At 43.6% G+C, this 15,735-nt stretch overlaps 1 protein-coding gene across 1 annotated transcript in view; it reads left to right on the top strand.

Moving 5' to 3' along the window:
* Positions 1-5,718: 5,718 nt before the first annotated feature.
* Positions 5,719-15,735, top strand: part of cdk4 (cyclin dependent kinase 4) — a 30,145-nt gene continuing 20,128 nt past the window's right edge. Inside the window, exons 1-2 of the mRNA XM_082156605.1 lie at positions 5,719-5,940; positions 7,295-7,515. Coding sequence (XP_082012731.1) covers positions 7,298-7,515 — 218 coding nt within the window. The 5' untranslated portion in view covers positions 5,719-5,940; positions 7,295-7,297. The remainder of the gene's footprint in view (positions 5,941-7,294; positions 7,516-15,735) is intronic.

Below are 15,735 nucleotides of genomic sequence, written 5' to 3'. Positions count from 1 at the left end.
CTTTGGTTCACTGCAGTTTTAAGGAAAAAATGCTCAGCAATGGTGTCGACTTATGAACTTACACATGGTTTGTCTTAAAGCATATTAAACACACCACAAATGAAAAATAATTCAGAGGATATGGGGTGGAGAGTGATATATAGTAGTTAGTATAAAAGTTCCTAAAAAACTATTTCCATTACATTTATGAAGGTTTTTTTTGTTTCTTTTAACAACACAAATCGAGCACCGGTTTGGATTGATTGGGACGGCATGAAGTGGATGGTGACATCATCAACAGCACAAACGAAAGGCAGGATTATTTCATAATACACAAACCCATTACATCTGTGGAACCCGAAAGCTTGACCTCTGACCCACTTTCTGTACAATCTGAATTTTAGAATATTAAATTTGGTGTGAATTTCTTCATCATGAAAAACTTTATCATTTAAAAACATAAGGGATATTTACAGTCTAAATTCAGAAAAAAAATAATAATCCACTGTTTGAAAACATATCTATTCAAATAGATAAATATCACATGTCCAGGATTCAAGAGTCAAAAAAAATTAAATTCAAGACTATAAAAGGCCACATGTGTAACGTTTGAGGCAGGAACGAAGCGGAGAGAGAATCCACATGCAAGCACTACTTTAATGAAACAAACAGGAAATCCAGGGCAAACAACAGAACAAGGAACAGCAAACAGCGACCGACAACCAACAACTGAAGCACAGAGGTTTAAATACACAGGCAAACAAGCTAAACAAGAAAACAAGGGGTGGGGCTAATTAGAAACACCTGGAGAGACTAATAAACAAGAAAAACTACAAAGGACTACAAAACCTGGCACCGAATAGGAAGTAACAAAAGTCCACACAATACAAGGAGAACACAAAACAGGAATCATGACATAGCCCCCCACTTATGGAGCGGATTCCAGACTCTCCTCATGAAAACAGTCCAGGAAGGTGGTGGAGCGGACCCGGGGGCGGGATGGAGGGCCAGGCCCGTGGAGCGGAAGAGGGCCTGGAGACTGCGACAGGGCGGAGCAGGCTGTGCAGGCGGTCAGGGCGGAGACGGCCCTTCAGGTGGCCAGGGAGGAGCAGACGGTTCAGGGGGACCTGGCGGTTCAGGGCTACAGGGCGGACCAGACAGTTCAGGAGACCATGGCAGCGCGGCCTCCATGGTCCTATCAGGGGACCTCCTTCATTTTTGGTCAGTCGTTCTGTAACATTTGAGGCAGGAACGAAGCGGAGAGAGAATCCACATGCAAGCACTACTTTAATGAAACAAACAGGAAATCCAGGGCAAACAACGGAACAAGGAACAGCAAACAACAATCAACAACCAACAACTGAAGCACAGAGGTTTAAATACACAGGCAAACAAGCTAAACAAGATAACAAGGGGGTGGGGCTAATTAGAAACACCTGGAGAGACTAATAAACAAGAAAAACTACAAAGGACTACAAAACATGACACAGAACAGGAAATAACAAAAGTCCACACAATACAAGGAGAACACAAGACAGGAATCATGACATGACACTTGTCTATATTTCTAATTTACATAATTCAAATTTATATTTTTGATGTATCGCATTTAACTCAGCATTCATATAATGGAATCAAGAACAGAGGAATAATTTAACCCAAGACACACTCTCTTAAGTATCATACCTTTGCTTTATGACATGTTTGTTAGCATGCTACGTAAGCATTTTAACTTAATGGCATGCTAAGCTAGAATACATTAGACGGATATTTGATTTGATTAACAAAAAGGCTTTACTAAATTGAGTAATTTCTGACCATCTTGCTGCAAAACTCACCTGAGCAGATTTTGGTGGACATTGGACAAAACAGGTGGAACAGTTTCAAGTTTCTTATACATACACGGGCATGTGACGTCATGATTGGTTTTTTTTTGTTTTTTGTTTTTTTATTATTTAAAAGGGACAATGCACATCAATTGACATTTTTAGTTTACACTCAAAATGTTAATGCGCCAGAGTTAGCAGAAAAGCTCATTTTCATCTGTAGACTCATTGCAGAGCCATTGAGGCGTAGGCTAGAGAGATAGCGTCCACTATCCACCGTGATAATCTCTGTTTCGTGACCGGAAGCCCTTTGGTCCGGCCGCCGAAGCATACAAAGAGCTGTTCTGACTGTCTGATTGGGGCAGAACGCTCCAGATAAATTCTGAGAGCCGTAACAGGGCAGAGTAGACTCAATTCTCTATTGTCTTCAGGAGCCAGGGACAGACCGAATGGCAGGACCGTGTATTGATAAGCCTGCCCCTCCAAGGCTAATCTTAAGAACGGCCTGTGATGGGGGCTATTTGGGTGTGAAAGTAAGCATCTTTCAGATCCACTGACAAAAACTAATCCCCTGGGCAAATTTGGACGAGGATTTGTTTGGTTGTTAGCGTTCTGAATGTCCGTCTCATAAGGGCCTTGTTCAGGTGTCTGAGATCTAGGTTGGGCCTGAGGCCACCGTCCTTTTTCGGAACGAGGAAGTAACGGCTGTAAAAGCCTGACTCGCTTAATGGCGGGGGAACTGTCTCGACAGCTCCTTTCACTATTAGACTTAACACTTCGATGTGGAGGATGTGAGCCACGTTGCTCCTCACCAATGTTTCAACCACTGTGTGAAAGTGTGGTGGTCTGCGAGCAAACTGTAGTGAGTAACCTCATTTTATTGTGTTTAATACCCATTTTGACACACCAGGGATGGCTTCCCAGGCCTTTGCCTGAGTGACTAGGGGCAGAATGACATTCGGGGATGGGCCACCGTGTAACGGGGACCCGGTCACCCTTATATTTTGGAGGGAAAGGGTGCTCTTTTCGTGTTTTATTTGGGTCGCTGTTAAAACAGTGTTTGTGTGCTTGGGTGCGTGAACTGTGACGGACCCATTGGCTACATTTTAAACATCTCCAGCCGCCAGAACTGAAGAGGGGGCTGGGAGAAGCGCACAGGTTTTCTTCGGGGTGGTCCGGCCGCGGCGGGACCTAACCCCTTCTTTTTTCTTCCTGTCCGTAGACTAGGAGGGCTTCCGAGGCTCAGGGTCCAACACAATCTTGAGTCGGGGCCCCTGACGGTCTGGGAACGGGAAGCTCTTAGCAGGCTGTGGGCGCCAGGGCTGAGACGCTGGCGGTGTTGGTTTAGCTGGTTGTGGGGTCGATGCTTTCTTTGGGCGACCCGACGCCGAACTGGAGCGCTTTGGCAGGAAGTGTTGCATGGCTTGCAATGACTTCTGAGCCTCCGTGAAGTGATCGGAGAATCCCTTCACCGTGGGGTCAAAGAGACCAGCACTCGAGATCGGAGAGTCCAGGAAAGCAGCCCTGTCTGCATCCTTGATTTCAGTCAGGTTGAGCCAGAGATGGGGCTCTAGCACAACTAGGCTGGCCATGCTTCTTCCTATAGCCTGGGCAGTGGTCTTCGTGGCGCACAGGGCAAGATCAGTGGTGCTGCGCAGATCCCTGAAGGCCGCGGGGTCCAGTCCAGACCCGTCCAGGGAGCGGAGGAGCTTGGCCTGAAACACCTGGAGGACTGCCATAGTGTGCAAGGCCAAAGCAGCTTGGCTGGCGAAGGTATAAGCCCGGCCAGCGAGAGCTGAGGTGGTCCTGCAGGGCTTTGATGGGTGAACCGCCTTGGGTCTCCATCCAACGGCGGTGGGCAGGCAGAGGTGCGCGGCCACCGCTTCCTCCAGAGGGGGAAGTTTCTCGTACCCTCTCTCTTTGGAGCCGTCAACGGTGGACAGCGTGGCTGAGGTTGACGAGTGCAGGCGGGCTGAGTAGTGAGCGCGCCATGACTTTGTCAGCTTATTGTGCACCTCCGGGAAAAACAGGGCTGGACGCTGTCGAGGGGCCTGCTGGCGCCCCGGCAGGAACCATTCGTCGAAGCAGCTTCTGGTGGGCTCCTCTGGGGAAGACCACTCAAGGCTGAGGTCTTCGACGGCCGTGGTGAGGACACGGAGAAGTGCGGGGTCTGTGACAGAGCCCAGCCACTCCTCGCTCTCTGATGTAGCCAAGGATAGGCTGTCATCGTGCTCTTCCTCTGATCCCCCGAACGAGACGAGGCCGGCCACTTTGAGGGGCGTTGGTCCGTCTTTGTGAACAGGACAGGCGGGGAATCTCTCTCTGGAGAGAGTGAGGCACGCGGGGACGGGGACGGCGTGGGCTCGCTCGTCTCTAGACGCTCAGGCATCCTCTGACCCCGTTTCTTCCTCCGCGGCTCGAGGAGGATGGGAAACGGGAGGGCGCGAGGGGCGGTGTTGTTCTCCGACATAAAGAGAGCTAGCCGTGAGCACAGAGAGGAAAGCGGCATACTCTCGCAGTGAGAGCAGCCGCCTTGTGTGAGTGCAGCTTCAGCGTGTCCGCGGCCCAGGCATGAAGCACACTCGTCGTGGCAGTCTGAGGCATGCAAGGGGGCCCTGCATACCGCGCAGTCGGCGCTTGACATTTGAAACAACATCACAAGGAAATTTGCTCTTAAAGAGTGCTGCCGCATCAAGCACTTATTTTAGCTCGGAAGGATATGAGTTCGCCGTCCGCTGAACTGCAAAGCAGAGTCACTCGAAGGCTTCAAAGGAGAGTCAATGAAGACGTGGATTTCTAACGTATTTACATGAACTTCTCATGTAATATCTATGGTTTGACCCATTTCAGAGGCGGACAAATTCAGAATTTAAAATGGACTGAATAAAGCTCTCTACAAACTTGAATGACGTGTGTGCATGAATCACTGTCACACGCACACTCTCAGAGCAATATAAGTTACTGCATAATAAATTTTTAACAAGCAGAATAATACAACATCATGATAGTCAAGTCACCTTTATTTATATAGCGCTTTTTACAATACAGATTGTTTCAAAGCAGCTTTACAGAGATAACAGGAAAATAATGCAACAAAGATTGTTTCTGCTGTACAGCAGATTTAGAAGAAAATAGCGTCATAGTCCAGCTTAAATAAGTTCAGTGATGGTTAATTTTTGTTTTAAAAAATTTATTAATTTTAGTTAATTTATCTACAGTCGTCCTGGAGAAAACAGTGATGTAATCGTCCAGCTCAGTCCAGTTCTCATATAATGGTGTCAATGCAGGCAGATCAATAATATTGTTCAATATTAGTCTCACTTTTAGCTATGTCTTTTTACTATTATAGGATTTCGAAGGACAAAACATGAACTTTAACTATTGGCTTTACATCATCAAGTCAACTGTCACTTTACTTTGGCACGAGGCCCGACGGCTCTGTTTATAATAAATACTGCAATATTCCATAAAAAAAAAAGACAAAAAGAAAAAGAATATAGTGGTGCAGGTATGATTTAATTGGTTCCCTCAACAAAAACTCTTTTGCATAGGATTTTGAATTTTTTCACAATTTTTTATATATATTGTATATGTGAGCAACAAATGTTTATGATTCTTACACGTTTTGTCCATCAAGATCATTTTCACAAATGACCACAACTTTTATGAATCTTGTCAAATAAAACAAATTACAAAAATATTGTTAATATGCAGAGTAAAGAGAAAAAAAAAACTTAATGTGGTGGCTATGCCAAAACGTTTTACATTCAAAATGTCTATAAACTGCAATAAGTTTCATGTTAAAGTATTTAATTATTGTGTAATTTTAATGCTAAAGGAGTGATTTTGATAGTTAAAGTGTGCGGTTAAAGTGTGTGAAGGGTCTGATCGTGTCGCTCGCTCCGCCCTGAGATCAGACTTAGACAGGAAGTGAATTGAGACAGGCAGAGAACAGGCCAGAGTTTCACACACACTTTCATGAATAAACTCATGAAACATCAGCTGAGCTCATCTCTGAACAACACACACATCTGCCGCGCCGCAGACGGAAGAAACTCCGCGGATCAGATGAGATGAGATGAGCTTCTACTCTTCTAAACTAGTTTAACCAGCTCTACACACGAGGAGAAACGTGGTGAGCGTGTCTTATTAAGTGTGTTTGTTACTTTACTCGGAATAGCGCTTCGTTTGATGTTGACTTCGGCGGATGTGATCTGATGACGTGTTGTTACTGACTGGAAGTTTAGTTAAACTCATAATGACTGATGAGAGTGATGAACATCTGCTCATCCTGTGAGTGTGTGCCTGTTGCAGGACAAACACATTTACTGTACTTTACCATAGTACTTTTCCCAGCTGCCCTAACAGCATGACTTCATACTCGAATAATAATCAGTGGTCAATTATACCAGGACGTTTTTGTTACGACTGATTTACTTCCTAAAATATAAAGGCAGCTAAATATTTAAATTTCCTGTTTTAATTTTATTGTAAATTATGCACAATTACATGCAACTAAACCTAACCTAATCTGGTAAAACTTTATTTTACAGTGATCTTGTTACACATCATACTATAGAAATAACAGTACATTACATGCAATTAACTCTAAACCAAACTCTAATCCTACCCTAACACTATAGTAAGTACATGTGGTTAATTAATATCACTCAGTATTTAAATATATAATTACACTAACAAGGACACCTTAAAATAAAGTGTAACCCCCATAGTACAAACATGTATTTGATTATTATTACGCCGTGCTTAAATGTGTAATTACTCTGTAACAAGGACAGCTTAAAATAATTTGTAACCTAATGCAGCCACACTTTTATACTATATATATATATATATATATGGTATTTGTACTAACATTTAAATAAATTATTTGATACAGTGCACTTATTGTGTACTTATTACTTACTGTACTTACTGTTTAAACATTGTAGTGTATGTGTCAATACAACATCAACACAACAAGTACATTGTACCAAACAATTATTATTTTGATGTACATATTAAAAACACCAGACTGAATGATTTTAGATTTAACCTTTCTGAAACCGTGTTTAGAAAGCGTAATGCAAGGTTATTAATGTCAAATTTAATTTAGGGCTGTGAAATTATTAGTCACGATTAATCACATCCAAAATAAAAGTTTGTGTTTACATAATATATGTGTGTGTATATTGTGTATAATTATTTTGTATATATAAATACACACACATGCATGTATATATTTAAGAAAAATGTGTTATTTATATATTAAATATTTATATTTATGTATAATATAAATTATATATAAATATATATACAGTATGCAAATATTTCTTAAATATACACACATATATTATGTAAACACAAACTTTGTTTCACAGCCTTAAACATTCTCAGTTTCTTTATAGACGCATATGTTTGACAGCAGAGAGCCAATCACAGTGGAGTTCTCCAGAGGGGCGTGTCATAATAACATGTGTTTTCTGCAGGCGATGGAGCAGGAGAGTGTGGTTCAGTACGAGCCGGTGGCGGAGATCGGCGGAGGCGCTTACGGTACGGTTTACAAGGCTCGCGACAGAGACAGCGGGCAGTTCGTGGCTCTGAAGAGTGTGCGAGTGCAGACCAATCAGGACGGCCTTCCACTGTCCACGGTCCGAGAGGTGGCGCTGCTCAAGAGACTGGAGCAGTTCGACCACCCCAACATCGTCAGGTACCGAAACACACGTGTGCATGCGCTGATCTACAGTCGTCACTCATGCTTTCAGGCATTAAAAGTGCAGTAAGCAATTTCTGAGAAATGATGTTCAAAGAGGAACGGACCGTGCGCTACAACAAACCTGTAGCCAATCAGCAGTAGGGGGGTGTGTCCACCCATGATGGGGGAGGAGAGAGAGCCAATCCGCAGTAGAGGGGGTGTGTCCACTCATGATGGGGGAGGAGAGAAAGAGCCAATCAGCAGTAGGGGGCGTGTCCACTCATAATGAGGGAGGAGAGGGAGAGAGAGACAGACAAGAGGCTTGTTCGACTTCATACAGCTCTGCGCAGGCCGATCGGCGGCTGACTTGAAGCAGTGCATGCCGGTAAGAAATTTTGTCCGACTTGATACAGCGCCGACGCCACGTGACTGTGACGTATGCCATCAAAGCACCGCAAGAGCGATTCGAGAGTAGCCGGAGAACTCAGCCAGCGCAGCTTCTCAAGAGCGGCTGCATGAGCTCTGATGACGACACAGCTGTTCCACGATTGGCCGGATTCACCGCATGACAACGATCACGTGTGTTTCGTGTTTATTCGAATACCTTTAGTTCCTCTAAAGCTCACAAATCAGTTTTTTTATAACAGTAAACACTCTTTTCATGTATTTGCGATGTTATATTGTGTCATGTTTATCAAATTAAAACTGATTAAAAAACGTAGACTTCACTTCATTGATAGTAGCTTTAAGCTTATGTTGAGCTTTATTCTTGTTTAAACAGACGCTGTATGAAGTAGTACATAAAGTATTGAATGAAAATGTCTCTGAAACATCTGTGTATTATTTGGCAAATATTGCATTTATTTCACTGCAGCTGTGGTAAAAGTATGCAAACATCACGTGAGCGGTCACTACGGGAACCAGAAAGTGTCCGACTTCACTTCTCCGTTTGCAGCTCCTCCCCGCCTGCACGCGGCTACTCTCACCGATCGGTTACATCCAGCCGCAGCCGGTGTTCAACACACCTAGAGACAATCAGCAGTAGGGGGCGTGTCCACTCATGATGGGGGAGGAGAGAGAGAGAGACAATCAGCAGTAGGGGGCGTGTCCACTCATGATGGGGGAGGAGAGAGAGAGAGAGAGACAGTCAGCAGTAGGGGGCGTGTCCACTCATGATGGGGAGGGGAGAGAGAGAGACAATCAGCAGTAGGGGGCGTGTCCACTCATGATGGGGGAGGAGAGAGAGAGAGACAATCAGCAGTAGGGGGCGTGTCCACTCATGATGGGGGAGGAGAGAGAGAGAGACAATCAGCAGTAGGGGGCGTGTCCACTCATGATGGGGGAGGAGAGAGAGAGAGACAATCAGCAGTAGGGGGCGTGTCCACTCATGATGGGGGAGGAGAGAGAGAGAGAGAGACAGTCAGCAGTAGGGGGCGTGTCCACTCATGATGGGGAGGGGAGAGAGAGAGAGACAATCAGCAGTAGGGGGCGTGCCCACTCATGATGGGGGAGGAGAGAGAGAGAGAGAGACAGTCAGCAGTAGGGGGCGTGTCCACTCATGATGGGGAGGGGAGAGAGAGAGAGACAATCAGTAGTAGTGGGCGTGTCCACTCATGATGGGGGAGGGGAGAGAGAGAGAGACAATCAGTAGTAGTGGGCGTGTCCACTCATGATGGGGGAGGGGAGAGAGAGAGAGACAATCAGTAGTAGTGGGCGTGTCCACTCATGATGGGGGAGGGGAGAGAGAGAGAGACAATCAGTAGTAGTGGGCGTGTCCACTCATGATGGGGAGGGGAGAGAGAGAGAGCAAGAGGGAGAAAGACTGTAGAAAGAGCAATGAATGAGACATTTTTCAAACTTAGTCTTTTGAAAATGCATCTGAAATAATAAACAAAGTGCCATGTAGTGTTGTCAAATATATCGATTTTTCGACATATATCAATCAGAATTTTTTTTGAAAACTATTGTGCATAATTTTACTCATTCCCACAGATGTTGTGCTCCCAACCAAAGTGTGGCACATAAAGCCGCCTCTCAGTACTAAATTGAGTTCTTTTCTACTACTTATTGCGCTTAAACAGTCAAATACACACAAAATACTGTCAAAATGCCAGTCATGGCGACTATTGACAAAAACACAGTCAGTTACATTATAAGTGAACGTAAACAGTTGAGAAATAAAACGCATGTGTAACAGTATATCGGATCTGTGCTTCAGGTCTTAAAGTGACAGCAGCCTAATATTCCTGCTGACAATTATCAACAGTGTTCAACAGTAATTCTCAGAAATTGCTTACTGCACCTTTAGCCTTCAGCATTTGAATTGTTTTTACACAATTAGGTTGTGCTTTACATTATCCTCAAAAGCTGCAGTCAAATTACTGTCATTAAATACTACAGTTATTTAAAAATCTGGAGTGAATGACATTTCATGTCTGGCTTTCAGGCGAGCACAGTGTCGTACATTATTCCTGCTTCATTATTCGATAATGTATGCCTGTGTTCACTAAAGTGATCTGCACTCGAAGGTCTTTTCTCCCTATTGTGCCGTATATCTGCGGGAAACGCTTCTGGAACAAGAACAGATGTGGGCGAGGCTTGATTGTGTCTGTGGGGAATTGATTGGATGATTGGATGGTTGTGGTTTGCTATTGGTGGATCTCATGTGAGTGACAGGTTAAAGCCCCGCCCTCGTCATCAGAGAAGAGAAGAGATGCTGCAAGAGGAACTTATTCTGATTAAAGTTTGATTAAAGTTGAGGAATGTATGAGTTACATTATTGTGCTCCTGTTAATTAAATTAACTAATTATGCTACATATTTACTTTGAATGGAAAATAGTGCATTAGTTATTCATGCATTAGAAACCACAACAACTTTAAAGTTCAATTCAAGTACTTCTGGCATTTCTTAATGTCAATGATCTACACACACGAATCACACTCTGATTCTTAAGCGAACACTACAGTTTGTGTAGTCCACTACACAGGGACTGGGAAACCTCAGACTTAAGTCTGTCTCTTCCTGAGCTTTATCCTGTTTCCGTTCAAGCGCCATCAGCCAGGATGAGGAAAGTGCCAGGATGGTAATAAGGAACAGGTTATCGCTGGGATCCTATTCAGGAACAGCTCGAGACAAGATAGAAATATACAGAGGAGAGAAACATGCACACACACCAATACAACTGATACATTCCACAGAAAATTAAATTAAATTTCACAGTACACATCGTTTCAAAGCAGCTTTACAGAAAATGCATGAGTCCACATTACAGTTTAGAGTGTTCTGTTATCAGAGGAGTCTGTCTAAGTTATGTATTTCAGAAATGTACATATACAAAATCACAGTTAGCTAAAAATAAATTAATTTAAACAATGTAATAATTGAAGGCAGAAACAATGAGCTCATTGAAGTAATGAATACTTGTCGGTTAACAAATGATTATGACGTTTAGAAAAATATAGCATTGATGCATGTTGATTCAGAGTTTGCATCATCTGAAGTCCTGGACATAACAGGTGTGTGTGTGAGATCTGTTGTTGTGTTGTGTGTGTGTTCAGGCTCATGGACGTGTGTGATCTGTAGTTGTGTGTGTGTGTGTGTGTTCAGGCTCATGGACGTGTGTGATCTGTAGTTGTGTGTGTGTGTGTGTGTGTGTGTGTGTTCAGGCTCATGGACGTGTGTGATCTGTAGTTGTGTGTGTGTGTGTGTGTTCAGGCTCATGGACGTGTGTGATCTGTAGTTGTGTGTGTGTGTGTGTGTGTGTGTGTGTGTTCAGGCTCATGGACGTGTGTGATCTGTAGTTGTGTGTGTGTGTGTGTGTGTGTGTTCAGGCTCATGGACGTGTGTGATCTGTAGTTGTGTTGTGTGTGTGATCTGTAGTTGTGTGTGTTCAGGCTCATGGATGTGTGTGATCTGTAGTTGTGTGTGTATGCGTGTGTGTTCAGGCTCATGGACGTGTGTGATCTGTAGTTGTGTTGTGTGTGTGTGTGTGTTCAGGCTCATGGACGTGTGTGATCTGTAGTTGTGTTGTGTGTGTGTGTGTGTGTGTGTTCAGGCTCATGGACGTGTGTGATCTGTAGACCGTGTGTGTGTGTGTGTGTTCAGGCTCATGGACCTGTGTGATCTGTAGTTGTGTGTGTGTCCAGGCTCATGGACGTGTGTGATCTGTAGTTGTGTGTGTGTGTGTGTGTGTGTGTTCAGGCTCATGGACGTGTGTGATCTGTAGTTGTGTGTGTGTGTGTTCAGGCTCATGGACGTGTGTGATCTGTAGTTGTGTGTGTGTGTGTATGTTCAGGCTCATGGACGTGTGTGATCTGTAGTTGTGTGTGTGTTCAGGCTCATGGACGTGTGTGATCTGTAGTTGTGTGTGTGTGTGTTCAGGCTCATGGACGTGTGTGATCTGTAGTTGTGTTGTGTGTGTGTGTGTGTTCAGGCTCATGGACGTGTGTGATCTGTAGTTGTGTTGTGTGTGTGTGTGTGTTCAGGCTCATGGACGTGTGTGATCTGTAGTTGTGTGTGTGTGTGTGTGTGTGTGTGTGTGTGTGTTCAGGCTCATGGACGTATGTGATCTGTAGTTGTGTGTGTGTGTTCAGGCTCATGGACGTGTGTGATCTGTAGTTGTGTTGTGTGTGTGATCTGTAGTTGTGTGTGTTCAGGCTCATGGATGTGTGTGATCTGTAGTTGTGTGTGTGTGTGTGTGTGTTCACTGTTCAGGCTCATGGACGTGTGTGATCTGTAGTTGTGTTGTGTGTGTGATCTGTAGTTGTGTGTGTTCAGGCTCATGGACGTGTGTGATCTGTAGTTGTGTGTGTGTGTGTGTGTGTGTGTTCAGGGCTTCAGGCTCATGGAGGTGTGTGATCTGTAGTTGTGTGTGTGTGTGTTCAGGCTCATGGACGTGTGTGATCTGTAGTTGTGTGTGTGTGTTCAGGCTCATGGACGTGTGTGATCTGTAGTTGTGTGTGTGTTCAGGCTCATGGACGTGTGTGATCTGTAGTTGTGTGTGTGTGTGTGTTCAGGCTCATGGACCTGTGTGATCTGTAGTTGTGTGTGTGTGTGTGTGTTCAGGCTCATGGACGTGTGATCTGTAGTTGTGTGTGTGTGTGTGTTCAGGCTCATGGACGTGTGTGATCTGTAGTTTGTGTGTGTGTGTGTGTGTGTGTTCAGGCTCATGGACGTGTGTGATCTGTAGTTGTGTGTGTGTTCAGGCTCATGGATGTGTGTGATCTGTAGTTGTGTGTGTGTGTGTGTGTGTGTGTGTGTGTGTGTGTGTGTGTGTTAGAGGTCGACCGATATGGTTTTTTTCAGGCCGATGCCGATGCCGATCTTTTGAAATCCGGGTCGGCCGATGGCCGATAAATGCTGCCGATTTATTTTGGCCGATATTTGGCCGATTATGCGCTTGTTTTTAACCTCTATTTGAAAGATAAAATGTAACACAAATAATTACTTAAGATAGACAAAATTTCTCAACAAAAACATTTATTGAACACTTTACCAATCTGCACTTGTACAAAAGACAAAAAGACCTTGAGATATGTTTGGTAATTGTACCTGAATGAATTGAACATTAATTTGCTACATTTCAGATTAATATATTTGTTTTCCTTAACATTTTAATTAACAGTAACTTAAACACTTTGCAGTTTGAATGATGTCCTGATAAACAAAATGACGGAGTATGTTTTTATGTTTCCACTGTTCGATCGCGCCTCACACACACGCGCGCGCACACACAAATATAAGTAAACACTTTGCGACTTTAAACACACGCGACATTTCGATCGCGCCCGCGCCTATCTCTCTCTCTCTCTCTCTCTCTCTCTCTCTCTCACACACACACACAACATATCCCAGCATTGCAATCTTTACATTGCAGCCTGAGCTAAGGCGGGGCTACAGATTAGGTGTCCCTAAAGAACCCGCGTATCTAACAGTAGTTCCGCATTACTTTGCACACGAGTTTTATTTATTTTTATAGCGTGTATTCTCCGTGGAAATTTATACACCGAACCGTGAAGCCTGTACCGATTCGGTTCAATACGAATACATGTACCGTTCCACCCCTAGTCTACAGTGAAATACAGTCACACTTTACACTGTTTGGCCAGCATTTTAACCGTGTTTAATCCAGCTACTTGCTAACGGAATGCTAAAGTTAGCTGCTGACTAGCGTCACGTGCAGCGAAGCGATGTTTCTGTTATTCTAACGTCCGTTTTCAGAGCATCCAAGAGAAGCACAGACATAACAGTAGCACCGAAATGAAGCACAGAAATCCGCGTTGATATTCGGTCCGGTCGTTAAGGCACCAGTGCCGTATTAGCACCGGGTCTGTCTGTATACCCAACCCTAGCGACGGCTAGCAAAGCAAAGCCAGTCCTTCACTAGCCTATAGTTGGTCTCTTTTTTTTATGACTTATTTCTCTGCATTGAGTGACAACCCTCTCAAATATAAGACACACAAACAGAACAAATAAAAGTCTCAGATTCACTGTCTGTAAATTCTTGCTTACTTATTGTAACATGATAGCAACCCTTCTGCTGTGATAATGCAATCTCAACTACGCTATCAATTTCAAAGTAGCCGAACGTCATGTCGCCTATTCATGTTTTTTCTCGAAGTTGGCAGTAACATATCAAAAGTTTTTAATTAAATATAAAGGAGTTTTCTCCAAGGAACTTAGCTCCTTCCTTAGGCACTGGATGAGCTCTGCTCACTCTGCTGGAAAATGACTCTAGGCGCAGCGTGCGTCGAACACGTGTTCCACAACAACAACACTAGGCTGTCCACAGATGCGCCCGCCTAATAATCGGCTTGATACACTTGGATATTGGCCGATGCCGATTATGTAAAAAATGCAAAAAATCGGCCGATTAATCGGCCGACCGATGAATCGGTCGACCTCTAGTGTGTGTGTGTGTGTGTGTGTTCAGGCTCATGGACGTGTGTGATCTGTAGTTGTGTGTGTGTGTGTGTGTGTTCAGGCTCATGGACGTGTGTGATCTGTAGTTGTGTGTGTGTGTGTGTGTGTGTGTGTGTTCAGGCTCATGGACGTGTGTGATCTGTAGTTGTGTGTGTGTGTTCAGGCTCATGGACGTGTGTGATCTGTAGGTGTGTGTGTGTGTGTTCAGGCTCATGGACGTGTGTGATCTGTAGGTGTGTGTGTGTGTGTGTGTGTGTGTTCAGGCTCATGGACGTGTGTGTTCTGTAGTTGTGTGTGTGTGTGTGTGTTCAGGCTCATGGACGTGTGTGATCTGTAGTTGTGTGTGTGTGTGTGTTCAGGCTCATGGACGTGTGTGATCTGTAGGTGTGTGTGTTTGTTCAGGCTCATGGACGTGTGTGATCTGTAGTTGTGTGTGTGTGTGTGTGTGTGTGTGTGTGTGTGTGTGTGTGTTCAGGCTCATGGACGTGTGTGATCTGTAATTGTGTGTGTGTGTGTGTTCAGGCTCATGGACGTGTGTGATCTGTAGTTGTGTGTGTTCAGGCTCATGGACGTGTGTGATCTGTAGGTGTGTGTGTGTGTGTTCAGGCTCATGGACGTGTGTGATCTGTAGTTGTGTGTGTGTGTGTGTGTTCAGGCTCATGGACGTATGTGATCTGTAGTTGTGTGTGTGTGTGTTCAGGCTCATGGACGTGTGTGATCTGTAGTTGTGTGTTCAGGCTCATGGACGTGTGTGATCTGTAGTTGGGTCAGTGACGTTTTAGAATTTCAAAACAGTAAAAAAATAAAAATGAAAAGACAAATTAAATATAGCATTTTTTGAGTAAATCTATGTGTATATTTTTTGTTTTTATTAGTGCCCTTTATAAAAAATAACAATATATGACATTTTAATGTGTTTCTTTGTATACAGTCCTTGAAAATGTCATACGGTAAAACGAAATGATTTTTAGAAATAAATTAAATTTGATATTCATGACACGGTTAAATACAACCAAGAATGTAATAGTTGATCTGTAAGTATTATAACAAGTTGCAAAATATAAACACCTACACCACAAATACTAGATATTTAGTTTTTTAACGACTACAGCATGTCATCTATGGACATTTGTTCAATTTTTTTGCTAGAAATTAGTCAAAAATGCCTTGAAGTTATATACATATATATATCATACTAGCTCTCCTCCATTATTTTCATGAACCATGTAAACAAACAAAGTATTTATTTTTATTTCTTTTAAAATTCAATGTTTTACCATATGACATATTTTGTTTTACCGTATGACATAGT

This window comes from Leuciscus leuciscus (genome assembly GCF_965113295.1).
Source record: "Leuciscus leuciscus genome assembly, chromosome: 23".
NCBI classification, from domain to species: domain Eukaryota; kingdom Metazoa; phylum Chordata; class Actinopteri; order Cypriniformes; family Leuciscidae; genus Leuciscus; species Leuciscus leuciscus.
Note: the sequence above shows the minus strand (reverse complement) of the source record. Positions and strands in the feature narration are given on the sequence as shown.